Source organism: Apis cerana, linkage group LG10 (genome assembly GCF_029169275.1).
Source record: "Apis cerana isolate GH-2021 linkage group LG10, AcerK_1.0, whole genome shotgun sequence".
Lineage (NCBI taxonomy): Eukaryota > Metazoa > Arthropoda > Insecta > Hymenoptera > Apidae > Apis > Apis cerana.
In genome coordinates this window covers 3,355,621-3,370,313 of record NC_083861.1, presented here as the reverse complement: position 1 = coordinate 3,370,313, position 14,693 = coordinate 3,355,621, and the positions used below count along the sequence as shown (strand labels likewise).

At 33.9% G+C, this 14,693-nt stretch overlaps 1 protein-coding gene across 6 annotated transcripts in view; it reads left to right on the top strand.

Annotated features, from left to right (window-relative positions):
* The window catches only part of LOC108004380 (tyrosine-protein kinase Src64B), a 71,749-nt gene extending 57,091 nt beyond the window's left edge, over positions 1-14,658 (top strand). For 4 of the 6 annotated variants that reach the window (XM_017067250.3, XM_017067253.3, XM_062080760.1 and 1 more), the window contains 6 exons: positions 6,386-6,612; positions 7,414-7,605; positions 8,355-8,565; positions 8,912-9,165; positions 9,272-9,982; positions 10,257-14,658. In XM_017067250.3, coding sequence (XP_016922739.1) covers positions 6,570-6,612; positions 7,414-7,605; positions 8,355-8,565; positions 8,912-9,165; positions 9,272-9,982; positions 10,257-10,471 — 1,626 coding nt within the window. In that variant the 5' untranslated portion in view covers positions 6,386-6,569 and the 3' untranslated portion in view covers positions 10,472-14,658. The remainder of the gene's footprint in view (positions 1-6,385; positions 6,613-7,413; positions 7,606-8,354; positions 8,566-8,911; positions 9,166-9,271; positions 9,983-10,256) is intronic. The other 2 variants (XM_028664021.2, XM_062080763.1) reach the window with 1 other exon arrangement.
* The last annotated feature ends 35 nt before the right edge of the window (positions 14,659-14,693 follow it).

Below are 14,693 nucleotides of genomic sequence, written 5' to 3'. Positions count from 1 at the left end.
TAATCCGCGCGCATTGCGAGCCTCACGATCTTAAAGTGCGTCAGGACGAAAATTTTAATTCGTCTTTGCCCACCCCGCCACAAAACGGCGCCATTGTTCGTCACATAAAAGCCCCATCAGATACCGAGTATACACGGGCCACCACCGTGGGATATCGACCGTCTCTACCCCTGCGTGTGTTTTTGGTAGCGTGCGTGTGCGCCCAGACCTGGAAAGGGATGGATATACGGATAGAGGGCAGAGACAGAAAGGAGGATATATATACATTATCGTTCATAAGTATGCGAGACTTATACTCGATTTGTCGTAACTTTTAATCGATCCTTGGCTAACGATGATTGAATCAATCAAAGTATTTTTGTTATCTTTTTAGAACTTGGATACATTCAAAATCTGGTAAAACATAATATATTACTTATAAGAAAGATCGTTTGAATAACAATTGGAAATTTTATCTATCTTTTATCGTTAAATATATTTTAAAAATTAATCTTATGATGTCACGAATTTAATAATTATAGAGATACGTTTTGTTGTAAACAAGCATTCGTATACTTTTGAACGATAATATACGCGTCTCTGCGATAGTCCTCAACGTAACTCACGGTGTTTCCATGGGGTTCGCGACATGGGGTGGGTCAGGCCAAATCGACCGCCTCGCGCTTTCCCTGTCCACCGATGTTATTCCCTTCGAATACACCTCCGAGACACCATCTCTACCCCGTTTAATTAAAAACTTTCGTCGTTCGGGATGGGTATGCGCCATGTTTTGTGGCGTCTTTCGATTTGCGGAAATGCATGGCGCATAAAGTTTTTCTTTTCCAATCCGGTACCCGGTTAGAACAGAGATCTTTACACGCAGGATGGCCATTGTCTGCTCAAGTGGTCACGAACGAGGAAAAACGCGTGGTTTATACGAAGGTTTTCTCTCGTCTCGTCGTCGTCGTCGATCGGGTTTTTTAGATGGTTCATCGAGGTTGGCGAATAGAGGTATGGGGTTTGTTGTGGAGATTCTGGACTCCTGTATCGTGAAAAGAGAGCTTTGAAACGTGATGCTTTTTTTAGCGGAGAATCGGTAGTTGTTACGAATACACTTTTTGGAGCTTTATTTTTGGGATTCTTCTCTTTTTAAATAAACAGATAATGTTCGGTGTTTAGTGTTCTTAATTGAGAAATGATAACTTTATTTTTTTATTCCGTATTAAAGACTAATAAAAGGTTTTTCTTTGCGAAAAACCTTTGTTTATAATTTTAAATTAGGATTCTTAATTAGGATGAAATAAATACAGAAATTGATATATTTTTAATTCAATTTATTCGATCCAATAGAATTTCATTTGCTTGTGAGAAGGAAATATTAATTCTTTTTATAATGAATAAATTTTTGATTGGAAATTATAATTTACTGTAAATAATCCACTTTTAATTTAATTCATATGATATAAATTTTAAAATTATTGCGTATATAATATATAGTTTATTATACGTAACTTTTCAATTTTTCAACATTGATACACTGATTAAATTATATTTATCGTTAAATTAATTATTAAATTAGTAATAACTACGTAAAGCACAATCTGAGTATACCTTACACGGATCATGATCAGAGTTAATAATAAATGGCAGGCACAAATACCGTAACTTTCCTCCAACTAAATTTAGGATGGAAAGCAATTACCACGGTCCTATGAATTATCGAGAAATATCGAAGAGGACCACATCCTGAATTACAGCGCGAGAAATTGCGCGGTCTAGCGTACACCAAGATTAAGTGCCTAGCCAATATTAAGTGTCCCTGGTTGCGAATATTCCGTCTTAAATTCATTGACGTCAATTTTGATCTCAATCTGTCCCATTCTCGCTTCAAATTACGACAAATGACTCTTTGCTTCTTAATATTTTCTAAATTTTCTCCGACTTTTCTCAACATTAATTTAAAATCTTCTTAATATAATCTATTTTTCAATCACGGAATTGAATTATTAATAGGAACAATAGGAACAATATTCTTGCTACAATAAAAATAAAAAATCTCTTTATTGGATTTTTTCCATTAAACAGATACAATTGTTCCAATATTTGCATAACGCACATCGAACTTTTAAGATTACCCATTTTTTACTTTAATTCTTACAAACTAAGTAAAGTGTCTTTCGCGTTATAAACAGAACAAACGTACAATATCCCCCTTGATCAAACCAGAGCTCGAGCATCGAGTTAAAAATCCAAATTCACAAGAAATCTTTCCCACTGTGCACACTCGTTTCACACTCGTTCAAGTGGCCCTCTTCACGCTCCTCTCGTTCACAGCTGGCCCAAACCGGTTGAAACGAAATTTCGTTTCGACGTGTTACGTGTTATTATCCTCCAACGTTCCTTTTAAAGCGATGATTTCATTCGTCTCCGCTTCTGCCGCGGCCGCGTAATTTGTTTATCGGCACATCGAAAGCGACGTGCCATCGCGAACGACCTGCATTTCCGTTTCGAGGGCCGACACGTGCGCTGGAAATCGGGATACGTGTGCTGTCTACACACAAGGAACTTCTTCGTTCCAGACGGGATATTAAACACACACGTCGAATCTCGAAAACGCTGTCAACTCCAGCTTTGCCGCGGTGGAAAACGAGATCGTAAATATTTAGTTCGACGCCGATCGAAGCCGGGAAAGGAAGCCGCCGCTCTCGAATTCCGGAAGTCGTTGTGCGAATTGGTAAAGGGCCTTTTGTCATTTTCCACTTTCTCATAATGAAATTCTCGTATTTCTGCGTAGCGAGGCAAACGAAGATGTTGCCATCTTTATTTGAAATTAATTCAAGTCAAAGGATTTTTACGAAGGTATCGTCGTTATCTGTAACAAAGTTCTTTTTCGTTATTTGTTAAAGAAATTATGTTAACGTAATTATAAGCTATTAATAGGATATACCTTTTATAAATTTATATCCAAACTATTTTCTATTCAAGTAATGAAACTCAATTCAATGAGGATAATCAGCTTTTCGCAATAGTATGACTCTAATTAAATATTTGATGTACGGCTCGTTTTGTATTCCCTATATCCTTGTGTTGCATCCTCAGAAAATTATGCAATAGCACGATTTATTTTGTATACGTCATATTTTTCTATCTCACGTTTGAAAAAATTATTAAGAATTATAAATATCAGTAATAATATATCTTTTATATATATATATATAAAATATGAAAATATTTTTGTTATTGAAAGAAATAGCGTTATAAAAATTGTAGATATTTAAAACTCTTGGAATGATGTAGTCTCTGATCAAATTATAAAGAGTTTCGAGAGGAAATTCTACGTCTTTGAACTCGTTCCAGTTATTACATTATTAGTTTTCTCTTTTAAGAATTTCCAGGATGCATTAATAAAAGAAATCAAAAGGAATAGAATATCTTTAGGCATAGTTATATTTTTCCATTTAATAACACGATTTCTTAAAATTTCGACACGATAATAGTTTTCCTTTAATTCGTTTATGATTTCTTATTATAAAATATATTTTTTGGTAGGGAAATATTTTACTCGATAATGCTACGATAATAAACTGGTTTATTATACTTATCCAAAAGAGGATATTAAAGTTGCCTGTTACTTATAAATCAATCTTATGTTAGCCAAGATTTTCGAAAGTGGGTTACGAAGCGGTAGTTCTTTTTTCTTCGTCCTTATTAGACTGTAAAAATTAAATTATATTTTCGTTCCAAAGTCTAGCTTCGTTGTTATTGTTAAATTGAAAAAAAAATCGATCAAATATAATCGATCAATTAAAAACTATGAAAAATATATCAAACTAATCGTATCAAACAGAATAAAAATTAATAATTAGTCACATTTAGATCAAACGTTTTATAAAATTAATCGTACAATTTAGTTTCTTTTAAATTAAAATATTATTATAAGTAATTTGAGAAAATTGAAATTTAAAATGGCAAAATAAACAAATAAATAAATAATTTCTTGTCCTCAATAAACACCGAAGTGTTTAAAAATCACATCAGGTTAAATTTCAATTTAAAAATGCCTGACACAGATTCCACGATTAATATTTCGCACGCGTACATAGCCTCTCAATGAGCGAAATTTTTATCACGTGCAATTTAACTCCTAGCTAGAATTAGGCGAAGAATCTCTCGACAACCTACCTTAGGAAGAGAAGTTGGAAAGTTGATTCGCTCAAAATTCTCACTTCACTTACGTGTAATAAGCTCCCGTTTGAAACTTGGAATTTACAACTTTGTAATTACGCATGATGTAATGATGTTTAACAGATGATGTTTAACAGATGATAAGGAGGCATCGTCATATCCTGCCATCCAGGAATTTATTTCCAAGTTTAGTTGTTTCTTGTTGCGTTTTACACGCGCATCGTGTATGCAATGCTGAAACAATCTCATCGAAGAAAAGATTCGAATAGTGGGGGAAAAGTTTCTGCGTGACTTCGTGTTGTGCTCTTTTGTTTTCGGGGAAGTTTCTAGGGGAATATTGAGGTTTGGGAACAGAGCGTGGAAAAACCTTTCATTCTTCCAGTTTTTTTTTATTTTTATTTTTTATTGTTATGTGCGAGTTTATACAGGCTGATTCTGGAATTGTGATACGATTGGAAAAAAGTTCGTTGTGTAAAAAATAGGTCATGAAAAATGGAACAGAATGGACAGATGATAAACGATAAGGATTAATATTAAAAGATTTACGTAGTTCGTGAACTTTTTTATTCTTAGAACTTTGTATTAATAGATCAATTGAGTTGTTAATTTTGTGTATTAAGTATAACTGATTTTTTATCTTTGTTAATATATTTTTTTTAATATCATTTTTTAAACTTGATTATTGATCACAAGAAATCATTCTTTTTTAAATTATATTACAATTTTGGTATATAAATATATTATATAAGTATATATTTCGAAAGTTAATTAGTTTATTTCGCAAATATCAACAATTAATTCTTGAAAATAATTTTGTGATCTTATTATTAAAACATTGATGAAATGAGAATAGAAATCAAACTAAATCAAATAGTTTTACAAGTAATTTCGCGTTTACAATTGTAATTTTAGTTTCCTAAAAATTTTAACGCGGCATTGATCTTTTCATTAACAAATTCACAATAAAAAATCTCTGCCATCGCTGGAACCACGAATTCCACAATCCACAACGAAACGCAGCAGACTGCATTTTAAACGCACAAAATGGCTCGGTTAATGACTCATAAATATCTAGCAGGGGAATTAACATTTATCACTGGACGTCAGCGTTTTAATTAATGTATTAAAGCCGTCAGCCAAACGGACGAAAGGGAACATTTTTTCTTTTTTTTCTCTCCGGTGGCGTTCACCATTTCTATGAATGAGAACAATCGACTAGTTAGCATTCTCTGCGCCCCCCTCGTTACGCTCGTTCTAATTTAACGTGTTACTCGGAAACACGGTCTGCGTGCCTGATTTGTGTCGCGCGGAAAAGGAAACACGCGAGTCGCCCGCCTCCCCCACTCTTTGAAAACAAGATGCACGACATAGAAAAAAGGGAGGCAAGAAAACGGGGACGTCTTCCAAGTCTTCTTTAAATACAACGTGATCGATGATCCACCGGTGGATATAGGGTGCGACGAAAGCAATTTCATAAAGTCTTTGGAAATATTAGGTCTGTCAGGAAATTGAATTGTTCCTGGTGACAATTGGACAGGAGGATCGTAAAATATGACTATTTTAATCTTGATCGTTTGCATTCGTTTCGTTAATTTATATTTTTTTTTCTTTTTGTGTTGATTATTTACGCATTTTGGTAACATTTAAAGATTTTATGGATATTCTTTTCCTTTATTTCTAACACGTCTTATTAATTCAGATTTTCTCGTAAATTCTTTACAATATATTGTACATTAATTAAATCCTGAATCGTTACATGTTAACGACTTTATTTCAGTCAGTTTTCCTTATCTACGTTATAATGGAAATATATACCGTTATATTAACTTCTTATTAGAAGAAGCAAACAACTTATCGTATTGCAATGTTACATCTATTATTTCAAATCTGCGTGCAAACCGAGAGGAAAAATTCTTAAAGAAAGTACAATGCATCTTTGGAAAATGCATAGCTACTAACGTGTTCCTTTCATACCCGCTATTGTTAAAAAAAAAAACAATAAATCGAATTCAATAATGTAGATTGAAAAAGAGGGATGGGGGGAGAAAGAATCGCAAACAAAACATTTGCGTTGATGCAACCTCGTTCCTTAATGGGCCCTCCAATAACGAGTTATGACAAAGCATTTTGCACCCTTAAAAAAAAAAAAAAGAAAAAAAAATCGCGGCGCATTATAACGGCGAGGAGTAATCATGGCCGATATTTCTGGTTCACCTTGCAGGTGCGCGATATTCAATAAACACGCGATGGAGAGAAGAAAGTGATGATAAAAATCGAAACGGAAGCCGCCACCGCCGCCGTACCAGCCCGAGTTCACGAGATGGAGACTTTCCTCGGGGCACGCATCAGTATAGAAGGCGCGTAGAATCAGGATCGAAAGGGGAGCATCGAGCACGGGATCCAAGATGGGCAAGTGTTGCAGCAAGCGGCAAGAGCCTCAACCCCTTGGTGAGTAACCCTCTCTCGCGATCCCCTTTTATCCTCGTCGGCGGTTTCGCCACGAGTTTTTCTTTTCCTACTTCCCCCTACATTTTTCCTTTCCCCTCCCCCCTTTTTCTATTCCCTTCTATCTCCCTATTTTTCTCCTGCATTTCTTTCTTTGAAATCTTCTTGAATGGAAGTTGGCTGTAACGAAATGAAACTGTGAGTGAAATTTTGGGAATGGGGATCGAAGAGGGGGAGGGGAGAAAAGTTGTTTAACCGAGTATAGTGAAACTATATACGTTTTCCTCGTGGTGTGGGAATAAGTCGGGCTGAGGCGAGAGATACGATTCGTTAAAAGTATTTTAACGGTGGTACGTGCGTGGTAAGATGGGGGAGTTTTAATTAGAATTAAATCTCTTTGATGCAATTTAATTAAAGCGTTAAAAGGACGGGCTTTGTTAACTCGGTGGGCTCGTTAATCCTAGTCTAATTGCTTTTCTTGATCGATTTGATAGAATTATTCGAGGTCTAGATAACTTGATCATTGTCGCTGTCTTTTTAATTATCGATCGATAGATTTCTCGTCTGCTTTTCTATCATTTCTATCATATCACGTTGGAATCTTCTTACGTGATGTAAAAAAAGAAAGAAAAAGAATTATTTTTCATGTGAAAATTTTCTCATTTTTTAAAAATATAATTTATTCATTCTCAAGATTATATATATTGATCCATGAACTTTTATCTATGATCTGAAATAAACATATCGCATATAAGGCCATTTTTCACTCACTTTCGTGTTACAAATGTCGGTTTGGTTATCCAGGTTATAAGAAAGCAGATACAGGACTAAGCTCGAAACACAGTAATGGAGGTTCCTTGGATCGGTACACTGCTGACCCAAATCAAAGGGGTGTACAGGCTAGGGCAGACATCATTCGACCGAGGCCGACACCTTGTAAGCTACAAATTCCTCACCAGTCACGTAAAACAAGCTCGCCTGTCGTTAAGCCTGCATGTGTGTATATTTATGTTCTTTTATTTCATTTTTTAGCTAAGCGATTTTACTTTAAGCTTTAGCTTTAAGACTCTAATTTATAAGCCTACGATTTATTTTGCTTAATCTTCGAACCAGATCAAGTTGTTATATTTATCACAAATTATACGATATACTTAGAGTATAAATTTGTGCAATTATTTTTGTGTGGATTAAGTTTAATCCAAATGTTTAATCTAAAAGAAATTTTCAATTTAATTTTTGCGGTCTCAGGGAAATTGATATCACGTGAAAAAAAAAATTTCCTCTTCTTCGAATTTATTTAAGCAGAAATCTGCAAGTGAGAGTTATTCAAATTTTATCGAAGTATAAATCGATAATTGTCAAATTCAAAATTTCAATATTTTACGTATTAAGCAAAGTGGATCGTTTATATTCAAAATATAACCTCTTTCCTTATATCTACTTCATTATAAAATTCGTTAACTTTTTTTTTTAGTAGAAATAAAAAATTTAAGGATAAAATTTCGCTTAGATCGCCAACCATTTAATTTTCATACAGGGAATTAATATCGAACGAGATCATCGATAATACTTTTTTGTATAAAGAATAATTCCAATGACGCGTGATAGCTCAATCAATCAATGTTCTATCAATTCCACCTGCGACCCTAAATAGATCAATCGTGAACGCTTACAGGGTTCACGATAAAATTTTCACTCAAATAATCTCCCTCCCGGACTTGTAAATTGGTTTGTTCTCGAAACAGCGCATTCACAGAGGTCGAACAAGATCGTGGTGGCTCTGTACAATTACACTGCGCGCGAGAGTACCGATGTCAGTTTCGTAAAGGGTGACCGAATGGAAGTATTGGACGACTCCGAGCCCGACTGGTGGAAAGTTTTACACTTGACAACTTTGCAAGAAGGTCTCATCCCGTGGAACTTTGTGGCCGTGGAGCGTTCGGTCGAGAGCGAGGAGTGAGTTGTCCAATTAAAAGCTTATAATTCTTTTTTAGCAGAGAAGAAACATGAGACAAGATCTTTTTTTGTTTCGTGATCTAAGAGATCTCAATTATAAAATTGAAAAAGTCCATAAATTAAAAGGTAGAATTAAAAACTCAATTTAGATATGCAAAAACTTTTCTGAGAAAAGTATTGAACTATTGGCTATTGTAAAAAAAATTAATCTTTATTCTAATTAATCTCATTTTATCACGATAATCTTGGGTGTCTCGTATTTCAATCTCATTTTCTATTACCTCGGTCGATTTTATTTTACCTAACGATCCTGTTTATCATCACTTTCATTTTCCATTTTCCTCAGTTGGTTTTTCGAAAATGTCTCGCGCAAAGAAGCCGGTAAGCTTCTTCTGGTGGATGAAAATCCTCGGGGAACATTCTTGGTCCGACCCAGCGAGCACAATCCAAGGGGATACAGTTTATCCGTGAAAGATTGGGAGGAGGGAAGAGGTCATCATGTAAAACACTATAAAATTAAGCCACTGGACAATGGGGGCTTCTTTATTGCCACCAACCAGACATTCCCAACTCTTCCTGCTCTTGTTATGGCATACAGCAGTAAGTTGGAAACAAGCTTTTGAAATATTGTTCCACATTGTATAACAACCATTTCCCTTGAAATTTCTATAAACCTCTTTTGTAAGAAACTCTCGAACTCTTGCAGAGAACGCGTTGGGTCTATGTCACGTGCTCTCGAAACCATGCCCGAAACCGCAGCCGGATATGTGGGATCTCGGACCCGAGCTACGAGACAAATGGGAGATCAATAGGAACGAGATACAGCTAATACGGAAATTGGGTCATGGGAATTTCGGCGAGGTGTATTACGGCAAGTGGAGGAACAAAATCGAAGTGGCTGTGAAGACGTTGCGACCAGGGACCATGTCGACAGAGGCATTCCTACAAGAGGCGGCGATTATGAAACAGTTCCGGCACAGACACCTGGTCGCGTTGTACGCGATCTGCTCGAAGGAGGAGCCGATTTACATCGTGCAGGAGTACATGTGCAACGGTAGTTTGTTGGACTTTCTCAGGACGGGTGACGGCAAGTACATGCAGTTCGAGGATCTGATTTATATCGCCGCCCAAGTGGCGTCCGGTATGGAGCACCTCGAGAGCAAACAGTTGATACACAGAGATCTAGCAGCGAGGAACGTGCTGATAGGCGAGAAGAACAAGGCGAAGATATGCGACTTCGGGCTGGCAAGGGCGATCGAGGACGATGAGTATTGTCCCAAACAGGGAAGCAGATTCCCCGTTAGGTGGACAGCGCCGGAAGCCATTGTCTATGGCAGATTCAGCATTAAGAGCGACGTTTGGTCTTACGGTGTCTTGCTAATGGAGCTATTCACTTATGGCCAAGTTCCTTATCCTGGTATGTTTCGATCCTTCTTTTTATCCAGCTGCTATGTTCCTTCTCTTTCGTTTATTCAACCCAATATACGTTATTTCTGCATTAACTGTAATTTCTTTCTTTTAATTAATTTGTTAATGTTAATTCGTAGATTTTAATTAGTAAAAAATCAATAATTCGTTGATTCGTTTATTTAATTAACAATTATTATAATATATTTTTAATTAATTTAATTTGTAATTACTCGATGCATGTTTTATCGTGATATAGATATTTTTTATCGTTCGTTTTACAGGTATGCAGGGTCGCGAAGTAATTGAGCAGATCAATAAAGGCTACCGAATGCCTAAACCATTGAATCACCCGCTGCCGGACAGCATTTACCGATTAATGTTGCAATGCTGGGATGCTAGCCCCGAGAAGCGACCCACTTTCGAGTTCCTTAATCACTATTTCGAGTCATTCAATGTAACTAGCGAAATACCGTATCTGGAACCACCAACGGACTGATACACAGCTCACATGCAGAGTCACCTGGTACCGCACGGTCATTTTCATCCAGCGCACATCAATTGTGCCATGGAGTTTTATGGTATTTATTGCTAAATCTCTAGCAATCATTTGGAGATTCTGTTACCGTGTTCTTCTTTTATATTGAATAATTCGCGGGTTTTCTGCGCGAACGATGAATTTCAAAAAAAAGTGGAGAAAGAAGAAAGAAAAAAAAAAGACCAAGAAACGAAAGAAATGGTACAGAAATTTTATAAATTATATAAAATTGGTGGCGAAGAATTTTGTAAACGTTACCAGAATTTCTCGAAGCAATCATTGTTAAAGGCTGCCAAAAAGAAAAAGAAAAAAGAAAAGAAAATAATTCTGCGATGATCGAAATTTAAAAAATTATTGAGCGTCATCGAAAGAACATCTCAAGAACAATGATCTTGTGTGCCATTGAACTTTATGAGAAAAAAAAATAAAAAAATAAAAAAAATCTTATTCAATACTGTGAAGAGGTATTTTCAAGATCTTGTGAACTTTTGTGACCAATCATGGATAACTGCCGATTAATAATAACGAGTAAAACGTTGCGACTGAAAATAAAAATTCTCTAGAATGTCTCTACCCGCTATGTATCCAGTATATTATATTATAGAATTTAAAAATGGAATCATTCTCAACGTTCGAGCTATTTATTAAGCATTTTCACAATTTGGAGAATATATTAAAAATATTTGACAATGATATCTTACTAAAAAAAAAAAAAAAAAAATGTTTAGAGGGTAGAACGAAACCAGTTGAGAATTTAAAAGTAGAATTTTAAATAGTAGACGATATAACCGATTATATTAATCCGTCAATGTATGATTACAACGCCGATAAATGGAAGTGTCGCGACATTTATAACATATAATCTAAGCGATTGCTTCTTTTTGATCTTTTTGATCTCGAATCAATCGCGACTGATTTTTCCTAAGATCCAAATAATTTTTCTTTTTTTTTTTTTTTTTGAATTTGATCCTTGAAAATTACACAATTTTGTGCATCATATCGATTATTGAATGCACGAGTCTCTGTATCGAAATACAATCACATTCTATTAATGTGTACCTAGTTGTATGCAAGTTTTGATTTCGAACGATACGTCGAGTAGGACAATATTTTATACGAGAAATTAATACGTTTTATATACGTAAATGAAGAAAATTTTTTCGATGTATTTTTGTTCTGTGAACAGTATATCCCAAATATATATGATTCGAAAGCACACGTTCGTTTCTCCGATATATACAAACTTATATATTTTTTTTTCTTTTTTTTACTGTGATCATAATCTATTTAAAAAAAAAACTGAGAACTATTTGTTCTATAAAAAATCAATAATATCTTATAATATTAATTTAAGATTTTTTTTTATAATTCAATATGAGAATAAGAAATTATTGATAATAAAAATAAACGTGCGTTATACGACTGCATGTCGCCACGAGAGGTGACATTTTTTTGAAAATATTCGAAAAAAATTTCGAACTATGTAAATCTATTAAGAAAAGAAAAAAAAGATAAAACAAAATAAAAAAATAAAAAATTAGAGATACTTGAAGGTAAAAATTAAGTCATCGATGTTGCTCGTACAAAGTGTTTGAAAAAAAATTGTAAATTTTCTACTAAATATACAAATGACAGGTTAGGATAGAATTTAGACGATAGAACCGTGAGGTAGTTATAAATCTTCTCGAGATGTGAAACGCCAAATATCCTTTTTTTTTTTTTTCATAATTCCGTTGTACAAGATCTTTCTCGGATAAAGGTTTCGATCTCGAGGAAAGTTTCGATATATCGTTGTCTCGTCATGGTCGTTCTTCGCGGAACGTATTGTTAGACATAAGTCCCTAGGCGTACATTGAATTATTTCACGATAAACAAGATGAGCCATTATGACACTTTAGATATTAAAACATTTAAACAAATAAGAACAAAAAAAAAGATGGAAGCGAATGAATGGATAAAAATATCGGGTATATGAATAAAATGATAGAGTATATGAATATATGAAAGTACGAATGATGATAGGATTACATGTGTGAGTGTAGTGAATTGTTACACCCGTGAATGTGTGGTATTTTTTTCACGCGCATCTTGCCGTGACATTAAGAAACGAGCAATAAAATGTCGTGCTTCTTGTACGGCCCGTAACTATTGCTCAATAGAAAAAAAATTATCATTTTCGCAAATGAACATTTCCGTGAAAAGAAAAATAACAAATGTCTGACAAATCAGTGTTTGTTGGTTGTCTAGTGACAAACTTCGTGTTTAACACGGACACCGATACATTCGAATACTTTTGTGGCTTATGTTTATTGGGATTCGTCGCGAACTCGACATTATATTGCACATATTATATAGTATACCAATAAATATAATGTTTTTTACTATAATTAGCGAGGCAAACACCACATACCTTCGTTGTGTGAGTTGACTAATTTATTCTATATAGTATGATGCGATGAATGCACGTGAAAAAGCATCATGTTTATGTAGAGTTAGAAAGGTAGTTGTATTACGTCCAGTAAACTTTTTCTATGAGCGTTTTATACCGATCAAAATGTTGTTGTGTTTCTCATGAAGAATGGTCATTTAAGATTTTTCGCTAAAGATCATGTTGTCGCCATAAATCGTAGACGTATGAAATACAAATCATGCACGAATTCAATTCGTCGAACGATGGAATATATCCATCATTCGTATAGAAAGTATATACGTTTGATTTCTCTATCTTGAACATGTCTCACTGTCGCATTTATATCATTTTATCCAAGCAAGACGAAGAGAATAGTATATATAAATGTTAAATACTGGTAAGGGCATCATGTGGCCTTTCCATTGGACCTAGAGACTGATATTATTTAAACAAAAAAAAAAAAAAAATAGTTGCATTTGAATTTATATTTGATGATTACACTCGAAGAAATTTTTCACGTGAATATCGAATTATGAATAATTGAAATTTCAAATTTTCTTATGACATTAGTACAATTTGGTAATAATTCAGATTTTATATCAATTATATATCTGAAAAATTATGATAATTCTTCATCAGTCCATGTTCAAATTAGAAATTCAAGAAAATATTGTAGAGAGAAAATATTATCTCTTGAGATAATAAACTTTAAGATTTTTAAATAAAACAAAAATAACAATTGTAACAATATATCGAAATTGAATTCTGGTCGGGAGACGCTGCGTGTTTTCAATCAATTGTAACATATGATAAAATTACAGTTCATAATGAAATTATCATAAAAGCAATAATGTTATCGTTATTATGCTTTTAATCAAAGCAAAGTATATCGTACTCGATATACTAATTGATTTAAAGCTATTAATTTTTTAATATTTCTGGAGTATTCGTTACCGCATATAAATATAGAATATTAAGATTGTAGATTTAGAGTTTTTCACTAAATTTTTGTAACATATACATATATATATATAAATGTTTGTCCTCATAATCAATCGAGATAATTATAAATCGATAATTATAAATCGAGTAGTACTTCATAACACTAGTTCTATTTTTACTACTTTTATCTAGTAGCTATTTTTACTGCTTAAGTATCATAAAATCATAAAATTACTTTTAATTTTAAAATATGAATTATAACTTATATTGTAATTTATATATTTTTTTTTTAACACTGCGTCTCTCGACTTGGAGACAAGTTTCCTTCCTTAATTTGTAAAGTACGTTTGAAATTTGCATCTTTTTCAACCTTTCTATTTTAAAAATTTGTTTCGTTGTGGCTCCGTTCAAATGAAATTTTAATAAATCTGTGATATAGTGACAGACCTCATGTTTTGATACAGAGTTTGATTATTGCGCGGAGCTACCAACGAAATTAACATGTCAAATTATTTAATAACCCTTTGTAAATGTTAAAAATGAAAACAGTCACGTGATGCGCACACCAAATAGATGGATATTTTTTAATGCATTTAGGCTTTTGTCAAGATTTTCACAATACACCGCGCGTCAACATGGTTCACTCGTACCTAAAGTAAAAATGGATCAATATATCGTCATTGTTTACGTACCAAAGCTTATTATCATTAAGTAATTTAATAGTTACTTTATATCATTGTATTAAGTACTATAAGCCTATGCAGATAAATATATTATGTATCATATTAACAGAAAAGTGTTAAATGATATTCATATATTTTATCCATGTAA